The 15792-nt window shown below is 43.9% G+C and overlaps 1 protein-coding gene across 8 annotated transcripts in view; it reads right to left on the bottom strand.

Annotated features, from left to right (window-relative positions):
* The window catches only part of SGSM3 (small G protein signaling modulator 3), a 44694-nt gene that overhangs the window by 12291 nt on the left and 16611 nt on the right, over positions 1-15792 (bottom strand). For 6 of the 8 annotated variants that reach the window (XM_028532992.2, XM_036019661.1, XM_036019664.1 and 3 more), the window contains exons 2-4: positions 1384-1500; positions 833-918; positions 369-435 (exon numbers count right to left, since the gene is read on the bottom strand). In XM_028532992.2, coding sequence (XP_028388793.2) covers positions 369-435; positions 833-918; positions 1384-1390 — 160 coding nt within the window. In that variant the 5' untranslated portion in view covers positions 1391-1500. The remainder of the gene's footprint in view (positions 1-368; positions 436-832; positions 919-1383; positions 1501-15792) is intronic. The other 2 variants (XM_036019663.1, XM_028532991.2) reach the window with 1 other exon arrangement.

Below are 15792 nucleotides of genomic sequence, written 5' to 3'. Positions count from 1 at the left end.
TCAATGCACTGAGCCACACCAGATTAAGTTATTTTAATCTTTATACTTTTCTGTATTTTTTAACTTCTCTACAAGGAACATTGCTTTTGCTATCATATAAATAAAATTAATCTAAAACAATCAGAGGTGCCCATACCCAGCTGACCCTTGGGTCAGGGGGACCGTCTGCCCTCACAGTCAAACTGTGTGGCGCTTCCGGCGGGGCTCTGCGCACAAAGACCGCCAGCCACCGGCTGACCCCTGAAGCACCTGGGTCTGAGTGGTGCAGGTCAGCTGAGCTGCGTGAGTCACCTGCACAGAGAGAGTCACTGGAGCTGGAGTCCTCCCCAGGGTCGCCCGCAAGAGTACACGCGAGGGACTCCACTCACCTTCCTTGTCCACCCGGAAACCGAACTCGTCATAGGAGAACTCTGGTTGCTCCGCGGACTCTTCCTTCTAGACCCGGGGTAAGGAGAGTCTGCCATGTAGCCTCCCGTCTAGGCCCACAGGCTCAGACCAAAGGCTCTGTGTTCATCACTCAGCCACAGGGGCCACTGTCTTGCCGAGTTCTCTCAGCATTTTGTTTCCCCCCAAGGTCAAACAACATCAGATCAACTCTAGGAACGTGTTTTACGCGCTCGTGTCCCAATGATGCTGAGCGCTCAGTGCCGTCATACCCCAACCCAATGGCAGGTTCTCAGAGGACGTGGAGCTGCGGTGCCAGCTCTGATGGTGGCCTCTGACTGTGTGAATAGGGTGGAACTGCCACCCACTGGGAGACTGCAGCCGCAGGTCCCCTCGGGCACGACAACCTGGGAGCACAGCCACTGGTGCCCGGCTGCAACCGCCGTACCTGCGTGTGCTTGGCCAGGATCTCCTGGGGCCACATGCTCGGAGTCAGGGCTGAGAAGGGACCGGAGGCAGAAGATGTGTGGCTTCCTGGAACCAAGGAAAACCAGGAATAGGAGATGAAAGCGATACAGAGCTTTTGGGGCAATTCAAGCGCTCCAGCACATGGGGACTGACTGCACCATTTAAGTGAGGTGGGGGAGAGGTAGAAACCCAGAAATGTGCAAATTTCTGGAAGGAAAAGAAAAAAAGCATGTTACAAATACCACCAAACTCCTCCTCCTTGCCTCTTCCTCCACTATGAGTGAGGATTTGTAGCTGGAAGGAGGGGAGAGGACAGAGACTCGGGAAAACTCCCAAAACTGAGCTGGGAAGAGAGCTGAAACTCTCCCGGACTCCCAGTCACAAGGCTCCTCCTTCCTCCACCCCTTACCTGGATGGTTTCGATCCTCAGAAGTGTGTGAAAAATAAACACAGGGGGGCCTCCTGGGTAACAGCCCCCCTTCATCCCACAGACCCTCACTCCATGTCCAAGCCCAGGGCCCTGCTCCCCACCTGACATGGTGTGAAGAGGTGAGGCAAGCTTCAGCAGATGCAGGCGTGAAGTCCTCTATCCTCGTATCCTACGGCGGGCAGGCTCCTCAGGCTTCATCTGGTTCAGAAACATCTGTCCTGGCAGGGAAGCAAAGGGGAAAGTCACTCAGAGGCAGTCCCCGCTGGGGGTCCTTCCACCCACCACTCTGATTTTGCTGGCCCAGAAGCAGTGGCGAGGGAAGTCCCGGCCACTGTTCAACAAGGGAAGGGAAAATCACACTTAAAAAAGCCTCCTTTTCTGAACATTTCATCTGAGGGAGGGCACACTTTGAAGAAGCTACAAAACCAATGTTCTCAGCAGCTCTGTGAGCCAAGGGGAGTGTCCATCCAGTTCCCGTCTTAGGGAAGGAGAGAATCACACACACAGACCTCATAAGGCCCTATGCTCAGGCAAATATTTCTTAAATAAGAAAAGACCCAGCCACCAACAAAACCCCCGTGAACAGGTTTCCCTGAGGCAGCATCTCTGAGGAATCCTTTAGATAAACTACAGCTGAGCTCCTGAGTCACCCACACTCGCCCAGCAAAGACACATCCCGCTTTCCCCGACGGTCTGCTCTGCCACGGTTTTCACTGACCGCACAGCTGGGAAACGAGGAAGCTGCCATCTAACTCAGGTCTCCCCTGCCACTGTTTAAATCGCTGCCTCCCTCCCCTCCCTTTTTTGTTCACTTAAAAATTAAGGACTCAGTAATGATAAAAAGACAAAGCCCAATTTTTTAAATGGGCAAAAGATCTGAATATACATTTCTCCAAAAAAGAGTTGTGAATGACCAATGAGCAGGTAAAAAATGCTTGATATTTTTACTCATCAGAGAAATGCAAACCCCTGGCTGGCGTAGCTCAGTGGATTGAGCGCGGACTGCGAACTAAAGTGTCGCAGGTTCGATTCCCGGTCAGGGTACATGCCTGGGTTGCAGGCCATGACCCCCAGCAACCGCACATTGATGTTTCTCTCTCTCTCTCTCCCTCCCTTCCCTCTCTAAACATAAATAAATAAAATCTTTAAAAAATGTTAAAAAAAAGGAAATGCAAACCCAAACCACAATGAGATACCACTTCATACCCACTAGGATGGCTATAAAAAAAACAACAACTCCCTTGCCAGGGAGTTCAGTTGGTTAGAGTGTAGTCCTGACAGGCCAAGGTTGCAGGTTTGATCCCTGGTGAGGGCACATATAGGAATCAACCAATGAATGCATAAGTAAGTGGAACAACAAATCAATGCTTCTCTCTGTCTCTCAAGTCAATAAAGAAACAATGTTTAAAAAGGACAATGACAAGTACTTGTGAGGCTGTGAAGAAACTGGGACCCGCGGACATCACTGATGGGAATGTAAAATGGTGCAGCTGCTGTGGAAAACAGTTTGGCTCTTCCTCAAAAGGTTAAATATTACCCAGCAATTCCACTCCTGGTTGTTCACCCAAAAGAAACGAAAGCACATGTCCACACAAAAACTTGTCCATGGACGCTCACAGCTGCGTTATTCATTACAGCCCCAGAGTGGAAATCGCCCAGATGTCTAACAACTGGTGAATGGATATGCAAAATGTATGGAATATCCATCCATATAATGAAATATTATTCAGCTGTCAAAGGGGATGAAGTATGGATAATGCTCTAACACAGATGAACCTTTAAAACATTACACTTAGTGAAAAAAGCCAGTTGCAAGAGGATGAATATCGTATGATTCGATTTAAATAAAACGTCCAGTAGAGGCAAATCCACGACCAAAAGTAATGCGTGACTACCAAGGGCTGGGGGAGAGGGGAAACGCAGGCTGCCTGCGTACGGGGTTTCTCTTTGGGGAGACGGAGAATGTTCTAGAGTTGTACAGTGGTGACAGCTGCACATGAAATACTAAAACCACTGAAATGTACACCTTAAAATGGTAAATTTTGTAGCATGTGAATTTTATCTCAAAAATAAAAAAAGAAAAAGCCAGCACTAGGCGCATCCTCTAACTTTCTAACTTCCTATTTCTAACTTGCTCCTATTAGAACCAGAAGACCCTATAATCACCCACTTGAGCTTCAACAGAAACACATTTTCGGGGTAGTTTTTTTCAGACGTTTTCCATTTTTTAAGCCTTTTACTTTTAACCATGGAGTAAAAAGAGCTGACTCCATGAAATAAACATGAGGGCAAAAGTAGGAGGGATGGTTGAAATATTTAGAACAAGCTGCCTTACAGTTTTTGTAATTATATTTAGACCTAAAGAAAAACCTCCTTTGCCATCTTTCGGGTGACAAGAAATTAGAGGTGCTAGTTGTTACTCCGGGCCACAGCAGCCCGCTTGTCTGCTCTACACTGTCTGCTACAGAATTCTGGTGTTGGGATTCTGGGTAAGCTAGAAGGGTCCTATGCGTGATAAAGAAAAAACAAGGAAAATGAAACCACTTAGGGGGAGCTGGGAGAAGACGTCACTCTGTGTGTGGGCCCTTAACTCAAGCACAGGTGGAAAATGGGCACGTAAAAAACTCCAGTTCTCTTGAAAGACATACTTACAAATTTGGGGGCAAAAGCGTCATCTTGGAACGCCTAAGGGGAGCTCAGCTGGGTCATGAATCTCCTCCTGTCCTCAGACACACCCTGACCATGCCAAGTTTGGGTTAAATGTCCACAATGGAGGCTTTGGTGCCCAACTGGGAGAGCCACTCCCTCCTGCCTCCAGACAGAGAACCAGACGGCAGAACCTGCGTCCCTAACAGGTCAGCTTGTCTGTCCTGTCGAGGATGATCATGAAAATGTAATGTCTTCCTTCAGTATAACAGACATGCGGGGAGTGATTTGAATCAGAATTTTGTGCTGGATGGAACATTACATATTTTTACATTAAAGGGATTGAGCTGGAAGGTTTTTAAATCATGTCATTCAATCCTCACAATGCATTTTGAAGCAGATATCTCTATTCCTTATACACAAGAAAATAAGCCTAGAAGAGACCCACAGACAGTTTTCCAAATGGACTCTAGTAACTGTGCCCTAACCAAACACCGTGCTCACCCCCCGCCCCGCCCCATGAAATGACGACACAGGGCCACTAGCTAGATAGCGCTGGGAAAGAACCCAGTGCTCCATTATGCATATCGTCAGCACCAGCCTCAGGAGGGGGCAGCTTCAGAGCTCCCCCTCTGCACCACCTTCGCCTTCCTGCAGCAGCCAGACAGCTGCAGTTCAAATGAAGACAGTTCCAGGCAGACAGATGTGGATTCAAATCCCAGCTCTGCGGCTCCCCACTCAGTATAACTTTGGCGAGCTCACTTCATCTCTTTAAACCTTAGTTTTCTTACCCATAAGACAGAATGACAACTCCTACATCTCACAGTGATTATAAAGATTGAGAATGCAAACATGGCCCTTAGCACACTGTCGGACACACAGCAAGTACTCAGTAAGCATCAGGCATTAGCAGTAGTCCCAGTAATTTCTAGACAGTTATTGTTAGTATCTGGGCCTTCAACATTGATACAGTAAAAGCTATCTGATATTGCTGATATTCGTCCACTACAAACTATAAAAACGACAATTCTATATGGTTCAGAGTAATATATGCCAGTTGTGATCATGAGACAGACTTATCCACACCCCAGAGGCAGTCATTTGGTTGTTTCCTCTAGAAGGGCAGGGAAAGTGTAGGGACACAGGCGTTGCTCGCAGTGGAGGAAATGACCCGTCTCTGGCTGTGGAAGACCTAGGGGCAGGGAACATAATGCTCACCAAGCCGCTTCCCTTCCTGACCTTAGCCTGCCTCCCACCCCTCCATTCACTCCACAATTACTGAGCACTGCCACTCACCAGGTGCGGCCCTCGGGCTGAGGTGGAACGATGGAGAACAAAAGTCCTGGCCCCGTTAGAGCAGAGAATCAGACAATAAACATAAACACAGCTGTGTCGGGTTGTGACCACTGCAGTGCTATGAGGGAAATAAAGCCAGGGAAAGGCAGAGTATCAGAAGGGAGGGGCTCTGTACGTAAAATGGTCAGGAAGAGCTCTTTGAGTATAAGGTGATGCCAGAGCAAAGACCAAAGCAAAAGGACGTGAGGAATCAAGTCACTTGGCTATTGGATGAAAGGGGATTCTGGCAGAAGGAACAGCATGTGCAGAGCTTCTAAGGCTCGAGCATACTTGGCCGGAGGAAGAAGCAACAAGGCAGTGGGCAGAGGATGAAGGAAGAGTGGAAGGAGATGGTGGGAGATGCAGCAGGGGTCATACAGGGCCCTACAGTGTGGGACAGACTGGATCTTGTTCTCATGAGTTGGGACATTATTGGAGGGCTCTAAGCAGAGGTGAACCCAAGCATGACTTCGATTTTAAAAGCTCTCTCTGAAGCCCTGGCTGGTGTAGCTCAGTGGATTGAGCGCAGGCTGCAAACCAAAGTGTCTCAGGTTCAATTCCCAGTCAGGGCACATGCCTGGGTTGCAGGCCATGACCCCCAGCAACCGCACATTGATATCTCTGTCTGTCTGTCTCTGTCTCTCTCTCTCTCCCTCCCTTCGCTCTCTAAAAATAAAAAAATAAAATCTTTAAATATATATATATATATATATATATATATATATATATATATATATATATTTAAAATAAATAAATAAATAAAAGCTCTCTCCAGCCGTAGTGCAGAGACAGCAAGGCAGAAGAGGTGAGAATGATGCTGGCTTTGCAACAGTGGGACCATTGAGAAGTGGTCAGATTCTGGGTATATTTTAAGGAATCTCTGCATCTCCCATCAACTCCCCGTAAGTCTTAACAGGAGCCGGATGTGATACTGCTAAGCTGGGCAGGCAGGTTTTTCCTGCCTCTGATCACTATGGAAACCACCTGAAATCAGCCATCTGGGAGCCCACAGACGCAGCTGAGGAGTTAGCCACCTCACCGGCTGCCCTGCTGTAGTCACAGCACACACAGGCAGAAACTTGAGAAACAGGATTGATGCAAGCTCTAGAAAGAAGTTTTAAAAATTTAATTTACATGCTTAAAGGTGTCAGTCCTTTACTCTGCCTCCAATATTTTCCTCCCTAGATTGTAGATTCCACGTGTCCTAAAAGACACATTTTGTTCACAAAGCAGAGATCGTCACATGTCACTGTAAATCCCTGGGGGGTGGGGGAGGGTGGGGGCTCTGGATAAAGATCAAGTTTCAGGGAACACGAACTGTAAGCAGCAAAAGCAAAAATATTTGTATTCCAGGAGGCCTCTGAGATCCTGAAGACTACTTTTTTGTGCAAGAAAATAACAGGACACTGAAGGCTACTGATAACAATAAACTGGGAGAGAAGCATTAAGGACAGAAAAGTCCCAGAAAGGCTGGACTAAGATGATAATGTGGCTACTAGAATGCTTAAAAAAGTAAAATCAGACAATAAATACTCCATAGAATATGAACATTTTACTGGAAAATGAAGGAAAGTATATAAGTATTTACGAATGATGTATTTAGAATTATACGCCTCAGCCCTGGCTGGCATAGCTCAGTGGATTGAGCATGGGCTGTGAACCAAAGTGTCGCAGGTTCAATTCCCAGCCAGGGTACATGCCTGGGTTGCAGGCCATAACCCCCAGCAACTGCACATTGATGTTTCTCTCTATCTATCTCCCTCCCTTCTCTCTCTAAAAATAAATAAATAAAATCTTTTAAAAAAAAAGATTACACGTTTGTGAAGATTTCATGACTAAATAATTTTAAAAAAAGAATTATACTCCTCAAACAAATATAATTTTATTAACCAGTGTCACCCCAAGAAAGTCCATTAAGAAAGAAAAAAATGGCCCTGGCTGATGTGACTCAGTGGATTGAGCGCTAGCCTGCAAACCAAAGGGAAACTGATTCCCAGTCAGGACACACGCCTGGATTGCAGGCCAGGTCCCCAGTAGGGGGTGCTCAAGAGGCAACCACACACTGATGTTTCTCTCTCCCTCCCATTCCCTCTCTCTAAAAATAAATATTTTTTTAAAAAAAGGAAAAAAAAAGAAATGCCAGTGAAAAGAATGGGAAAGGGAGGGTTTGAAGACTGATTTAGTAAAGATTAAATTTCTTAGCTGAGGATAGTCTGGACAAGGCAAGTATATACTTGATTTCTTTATATTGAATAAAGAAGGAAATTATGTAAAAAAAAGAAAGAAAATATGAGTATTCTTTCTGAAGGTAGAACACAAAAACAGTGGGAATCTTCCTGGGTTTCTCTTCCTCAGCATATCTCCATACTGCCTGTGGGCTTCGCCCTGTGCCCTTGCTCTTCTCACTGGGAGCTACTCCTGAGCAATCTCATGCCCTGCCAGAGCTGCCACAAGCACCTGTCAGACGCCGTCCTGCAGTGACACCTTTCTCACAAACTCCAGTCTCCTATTTTCAGCTGCTTCCTACTGCCAACATTACCCTTTAGTGCAGTCCTGAAACCTAAATCTCCTGCTGCGCTCTTTCAGCGGTTTGCCGTTATCTCCAAAATAAGGGCCACACACTCCAGCAGTATGAGGCCCTACATGATCTGGTCTCACTCCCCCCTTACCATCCCACACCCACCTTACAATACAGTCAGGGCAGCCTCCTTATTATCAGCTGTCCAGTGTCTCCATTGTTTTGTCTCTAATGGTCTCCTTATCTGCCAGATAGTCGTATATGTACTGCGAGACTCGACTCAAATGACACCTTATCACAGAAAGAAGCCTTCTGTGGTAGCCACCCTCCAAGAAGGCTCAAATGATTCTGTCTCCTGGCATTCACATCCTTGTGTGGGACCTCTTCTCAGTGAACCACAGCTAACCTCTGTGACTGAGAGAACACAGCAGCAGGGCCCCTGTATTAACTCCCAAGGTTGGCCATACATAAATGGCATTGCAGCTTCCACCTTGGTTTCTTTTACCACTTGCTCTGGGGAAGTCAGCTGCCGTGTCATGTCATGAAAACACGGCACAGTCCCATGGAGAGGCACCAACTTGCCAACCACATGAGTGATCCACCTTGGAAGCAGATCCCTTAGCCTCAAACCTTCAGGTAATGCAGCCCCAGCCGACACCTGACTGCAATGTCCTGAGACAGACCCTCCTCTCTCACGAGCCAGAATCTCCTGAGATGCTTCTGAATTGGATTCCTAGAAACCATTACAGATAGTAAATGATTATTGTTGTTCTAAGCAACTAAGTTTTGGGGTGATCTGTTACACATCAATAGACAATATACCTTCACGACTCTTCCCTGCCTTTAGTTGAGGCTCTCTATGCTCCTATTAAGTCCTGTGAATAAGTCCATCACAGAACTTACCTCTTAGCATTTTTTTAGAGATTATTTATTTATTTATTTATTTTTAGAGAGAGGGGAAGGGAGGCAGAAAGAAAGGGAGAGAAACATCAATGTGTGGTTGCCTCTTGCACGCCCCCTACTGGGAACCTGGCCCGCAACCCAGGCATGTGCCTCAACCAGGAATCAAACCAGCGACCCCTTGGTTTGCAGGCTGGCAAGCAATCCAACGAGCCGCACCAGCCAGGGCGTCTTAACATTTTTATCCCTTTTTCTTTTTTGGCTGAGTCCACTAGACTCAACTGGGTCTTGTTTCTCTCTGCATCCTTGGCACTCAGGCTCTCAATAAACATTTGCTAGATAAGTTAGATGAATGAATGAACAGCAAATGAAAAAAAAAGTAAATAAAGTCATGCTCACGCCACAGTAATAAATAACTAGCATTTTATTCACTCCATATTCTCCCTTCTTCTGGGCATCTGGAAAACAGCAACCTCCCTACCACACTGACCCCACACATTTTGAAACTTGCTTCCTCTACTCATTCTTTCCAACTGTGTGGTTCAGGAAGCTGTTGATATTTATATGACTTCAACTTCCAAAGCCTCACTGATTGATTCCAGGCAAGCACAGACCTGAGCTGTGCCAATCATAACATTCAATAGCATTGCCAAAGTGATCAGAGGAGGTGTCAGCACTTGACCAAAACAGTGTCCAACCTGGAGCCTGTGGACCACATGCAGGCCAGGATGGCTGTGAAATGCGGCCCAACACAAAATCATAAATTTACTTAAAGTCTTTTATTTGCTCATCAGTTTTCATTAGTGTTTGTGTATTTCCTGTGTGGCCCAAAACAGCTCTTCTTCTTCCAGTGTGGCCCAGAGATGACAAAAGGTTGGATGCTCCTGGATAGATCTCTTCTTGGAAATTTGTTGTTTTTATTTTTTTAAATCCTTACCTGGGAACATTTTTTCATTGCTTTTTTTTAGAGAACAGGGAAGACAGAGAGGAAGGGAGCAAGAAACAGTGCAAGAGAAAAGCATTAACTGGATGCCTCCTATACACACCTGAACCTGGGATCCCTGAAACCTAGGTATGTGCCTTGACCGGGAAGCAAACCCTCAACCTCTCAGTTCTAAGACGACACTCCAACCAACTCAACTACCTGGCCAGGGCTTGAAGGTTATGAATTTGAGAACCAGAGAGCCAAGGAGGTCTATCCCCTTTGGTGACAGAAACACACACATATATAGATGGGGCAAAAGCAGGTTTACGATTGTGAATGAAACAGAGTTTATTCTTGCCCTGGCTAGTGTGGCTCAGTGGACTGAGTGCTGGCCTGTGCACCCAAGGGTCACTGGTTCGATTACCGGTCCAGGGCACATGCCTGGATTGCGGGCCAGGTCCCCAGTAGGGGGCGTGCAAGAGGCAACTCTACATTGATGTTTCTCTCCCTCTCTCCTCTCCTTTCCCTCTCTCTAAAAATAAATAAATATTTTTTAAAAAAGAAAAAAAAGTTTATTCTTGTATTATCGATTATCACATTATTTTCTATACAGACAACTGTAAAGCTACTCTTGCCACACCCTGTATATACACACATATGAACATTACGTATATTGGTATAATTATTTGTATATACATATTACATGTAATATTAATGTAAATTGATACATATTAAAAATTAAAAATACATTTAATTTGTTAAATACTCAATGCCAGCAAAAACTAGTTTTGTGATAGAAGACTAGCCCACTCACGAACTGCTGTAAATGGGTACATTCCTTTGAAAACAGAATACCCACAAACATTTCCACATCCTTTATTCAGTAACCATTCTCCTGGAAAAGTATCTAAAGGAAATAATTCAATTAAAGCAAAAAGATATGTGCATGAAAAGGATTACTGTAGCATTGTCTATACAGCAATAATATGAAATAATTTAAATGCCAAACAGTAGAAAAATTCTTCAAGTTTTGGTATACTGACACAATAAAATTGTGATTCAATCATTTCACACTCCAACTATGGATTTTCACACCTGGCCACGATGAAGTTACAAGAACTGGATTTACTCTCCCAACCCAAACAACTAAAAAACTGAACAGGTACATAAAACAGTGATTTTTAGACACCAGATGGCAGGCAGCACAGAACAGTGAATCCTGAGAGAGAGAAAACAATTCCCCCAGTTACAGCCTGAAGAGAGTCTGCAGGCTATAGTGCCAGGAACGGGAAAGCAGAAAGTTGGAGAACTCACACAGTCTGACACGGCGTGCCCCTGGCAAAAGGACAGACATGCGTATCAATGGGACAGTACAGGTAATCCAGAAATAGACCCATATATATGGTCAATTAATATTATGGGTTGAATGATGTCCCCCGCAAAAGATGTTGAATTTCCAACCCTGGGTACCTCAGAATGTGACCTTATTTGGAAATTGGGTCTTTGCTGATTTAACCAATTTTAAGAAGACATTAAAATGGGCCCTAGTCCAGTATGACTGGTGGCCTTATAAAAGGGGGAAGGTGCACACAAACACACACATAGGAAGACGATGTGAAGATACACACACAGGGAGGACACCGGGTGAAGGAGAGACTGGAATTATGCTAACAAGACAAGAAAAGTCTGGGAACACCAGAAGCTGGAAGAGGCAAGGAAGGATCTTCTTCCCTTGCAGGTTTCAGAATGAGCATGACCCTGCTGACACTTGGATTTCAGGCTTCCGGACTCCCAAACTGTGAGATAATATTACAGTTCCTCTAAGTCACCCAGCTTGCGGCACTTTGTTATGGCAGCCCCAAGAAAATAAGACAACTAATTTTCAACAAAAATACAGAGGCAATTCAATGGAAAAAGGGTAGTCTTTTCAACAAATGGGCCTAGAAAAACTGTACAGCCACTTGCAAAAAAAATCTTAATCCATATCTCACAGCATACACAAAAATTAACTCATTATGGGTGATAGACCTAAATAGAAAACCTAACCCTATAAAACTTCTAGAAAAAAACATAGAAGAAAATATTTGTGACTTTGGTTAGGCAAAGATTTCTTACCTTACGTTAAAAGTATGAGCTATAAAACAAAAAAGTTGATAAATTGGATTTTATCAACTAGGGCCCATTATGGTAGAAAATATATTCAGATCACATATCTGATAAAGCACATCTATTTGGAATAAAAAGAAATGTCAAAACTCAGTAAGCAGAAAACAAATAACCCAACTGAAAAAACAGGCAAAAGATTTGAATAGAAACATTACCAAAGAAGATACACAGCCCTGGCAGGTGTGGCTCGGTTGGGCATGGTCCTGCAAAATGAAGGGTCACCAATTCCTGGTCGGGGCACATGCCTGGGCTGTGGGTTCAGTCCCCTGTCGGGGTGCATGCAAGAGGGAACTGATCGATGTTCATCTCTCACAGAGGTTTTTCTCTCCCTCTCTCTCCCTCCCTTCCCCTCTCCCTAGAATCAGTAAAATTGTAAATTAAAAAAAATGTTTAAAGAAGATATACAGATGACAAACAATCATGCAGAAAGATATTCAACATCATTAGTCATTAAGGAAATGCAAATTAGAACCATATATTACCCACACCAAAACCTAACAATAGCAAGTGCTGGTGGGATGCAGAGCAATTAGAACTCTCACACACTGCTGGTGGGAATTCGAACAGCACAGCAATTCTGGAAGAGGGCTTGGTAGTTTCTTATAAAGTGAAACATACACTTACCATACAACCCAACAATCCCACTCCAAGTATATTTACCTAAGTGAAATGAAAACTTTTGTTTACATAAAAACCTGTATGTAAATGCTTACAGCAACTTTATCCATGACTGACAGAATCTGAAAACAATTCAAATGTCCTTTAGCTTGTGAATGGGTAAATAACTGTAGTATATCCATATGATGGAATAGTACTCACTCAGCAAAAAAGAATTTTACTGACATACTCAACAACACTGATGAACTTCAAATGCATTATGCTAAAGGAACGAAGCCAGACCGAAAAGGTTACATACTGCATGATTCCATTTATATGATGTTCTGGAAAAGGCAAAACTTAAGTAGAGAAAACAGACCAGTAGCTTCTACCAGATGAGGGTAGTAGGAAGAGTAGACTACACAGTGACATGGGTAATTTTTTAGGGTGACAGAACTCTTCTGTATCTTGACTGTGTTGTAATTACATGATTTTATCTTTGTCAGAGCTGGCAGAATTGCACACGAAAAGGGATGAACTCATTGTATGTAAAGCATACTATAATAACATAAAAAAAAAGAACCAATATGCTTAGTGAAATAAGCCAGACACAAGAGTATAAAAAGAATTTCAAGGCCCTGGCTGGCATAGCTCAGTGGATTGAGCATGGGCTGGGAACCAAAGTGTCCCAGGTTCGATTCCCAGCCAGGGTACATTCCTGGGTTGCAGGCCATGGCCTCCAGCGACCGCACATTGATGTTTCTCTCTCTCTCTCTCTCTCTCTCTCTCTCTCTCTCCCTCCCCTCCAAAAAAAAATAGATAGATAAAATCTTTAAAAAAAAAGGAATTTCAATTATGGGGACTAAAGGAAATTGGTACTATTTATGATCTAACATTAAGGAAAAACATGATATTATAATATAGCATGTACACCCAGAAATGTGTTTATCATTCAGGCATTCACTCCCCAAATATTTCTCTAATACATATTATGTTGTAGGGCAAGAATTATTTATAATCTAGAGGGGGAAAATCAAACAGAAAATAAGTAAATACATGAATAGATAAATGACAGTTCCAGTGTGTGGTAAGTGCTCTGAATAAAATGGCTGATGTGATATGGAATCCAGGGAGGAAATACCTGAAGTGCTATTTGAGTTGAAACCTGAAGGACAAGAAGCCAGTCCTGTAAAGACCTGGGAGTAGAGAGAGTCACGGGCAGAAGGAATGGCCAGCCCAAAGGCTCTGAGGTGGGGAAGGTCCTGCAGGCAGGGAAGGAGCTCAATGTAAACTGAAACCCAACGACCGAGGGGGAGAATGGGGAGAGGGGACTGGAGGGGCAGAGGCACGGGATCACCAGAGGACTGTTTGCCAGAGTGAAGGACTCAGATTGTAACAACAGCAGGAATCCACAAGAGGGCCCTAAACATGGTGGTGGTGTGAGCTAACATGTTTTTTAAAAATCACTTTGGTTGCTATGTGGAAAATGGCTTAAGAGAGACAAGAGTAGATGCAGGAAGACAAGTCTGAAAGAGATAATGGGGAGTGAGGCTGATGTGGTGACAGTGGGGGCAGAGATAACCCGAGAAGGAACCAACAGTCTTGCTGCTGGACTGGATGTGGGGAATGGAGAAAGGGAGCAACTAAAAGTGAGGCCTAGGTTTCTGGTCTAAACTGGATTTGTGGTGATGCCATTTACTAATATGAGGAAGAGGAAAAAAGAAATAGGTTTAGGCAAAGGAGGAGTTAAGAGTTGTGGGATAATTTAAATGTTGATTAGAAATCTGAGTGGAGGTACTAAGCAGGTGATTGGATAACCAAGTTTACATCTTCAGGGAGATGCAGAACTAGAGATATAAATTTGGGAGTCCTTCCATCACTTACCCAACCAAAAATAAATTTTTTTTGAGCAACTACCATGTGCCAGACACTGTTACATATGCTAAGGATATAGCAGTAAAACAAGTGGACAAAGTTCTTGCTGCTGTGAATTACAGTTTCCTCATCTGTAAAATGGGGATGATGAATGAGAAAATGTAAATAAATATCTATCACAAAGTATGAGCTTAGTAAATACCATATGTTAATATTAGTGACAATCAATAAGTAAGCAATGAAATAAATCAGGTACAAAGACAAACACCATAAAATTTCACTTATATGTGGAATCTAAAAAAAACAACAACAAAAAAGTCAAGCTCATAGATACAGAGAACAGATTAGTGGTTGCCAAAAGCAGGGGTAGTGGGGGGAGACACTTCCAGTTATAGAATAAATAAGTCATGGCCATGCCATGTACATCTGATGACTATAGTTAATAATAACACACTGCGTATTTGAAAGTTGCTAAGAAAGCTCTTAACACTTCTCACCATAAGAAAAAAAGTTTTTTGCAAAACTTCTGCAAAAAGCTTTAAGGTAACAGATGGTAACTAGTCTTACTGTGACTATTGATAATTTCACAATGTATACGAATATTGAATTGCTATGTTGTACACCTTAAACTAATACAACGTTATGTGTCAATTATACCTCAATTTTTTAAAAATTGTAAGATAAAAATAGGTAAATAAGTAATTTCAGGATAATAATATATACTATGAAGAAAATAACGCAGAATACTACTTTATAGAGTGGAACGCAGTGGCAGAGGCTATTTTTGATAGGTGGTCAGGGAAAGCTTCTCTGAGGGGAGAACATTTCAGCTGACGGCAGCTCTGACAAGGAGCCAGCTCTGCGAAGACCTAGAAGGGCAGCCCGAGTAGAGGAAATGGCTCCTGCAATGGGGGCCTTAAAGGACAGAAATGACACTGGAGAAATAAAAGGCTAGTGTGTCTGCGGCAGAGCAATGAGGGGGAAGTAGCAGACAGCACTGGAGAGGCAGGCAGAAGCTAGATTATGCAGGGCCTTCTATCCACGGCAGAGGCTCTGGCTTTTATTTAATGGGAAGCCGATGGAGAGCTTTGAGCAGGGTTATGACCCTGTCTCTGACTCAGATTTTTAAAGAAATCGCATTGGCGGTGCTGAAGGGTGAACTACAGAGGGGTTAAGAGGAGAAGCTATTACAGTTGTCCAGGTGAGAGATTCTATCGTGCACTAAAGTAGCTGAGATTGGTGGCAACTAACTAGATTCTGGATGAAATTTGGAGGTGGAGAGAGATAATGGAAAGAAGGAATTGACGTCACCTGAGGTTTCTGACCTGAGCAACTGTGCAGGTCCAACCAAGATGAGGAACGACTGAGGAGAGAGCAGGTTTCAGGGTTAGAAAGTCAAGAGATCTGCTCTGGCCATGATAAGTTGGGACGCCTATTAGACCTCTAAGCAAAGATACCAAGTAGGCAATTGTATATACGAACGCAGAGCTTAACACAGTCAGAACTGGAGATACAGGTTTAAGAATCATTAGGACTAAATGTTGTGAC

Source organism: Phyllostomus discolor, chromosome 2 (genome assembly GCF_004126475.2).
Source record: "Phyllostomus discolor isolate MPI-MPIP mPhyDis1 chromosome 2, mPhyDis1.pri.v3, whole genome shotgun sequence".
NCBI lineage: Eukaryota > Metazoa > Chordata > Mammalia > Chiroptera > Phyllostomidae > Phyllostomus > Phyllostomus discolor.
The sequence above is the reverse complement of the archived record's forward strand: the minus strand, read 5'-3'. Positions and strand labels throughout refer to the sequence as shown.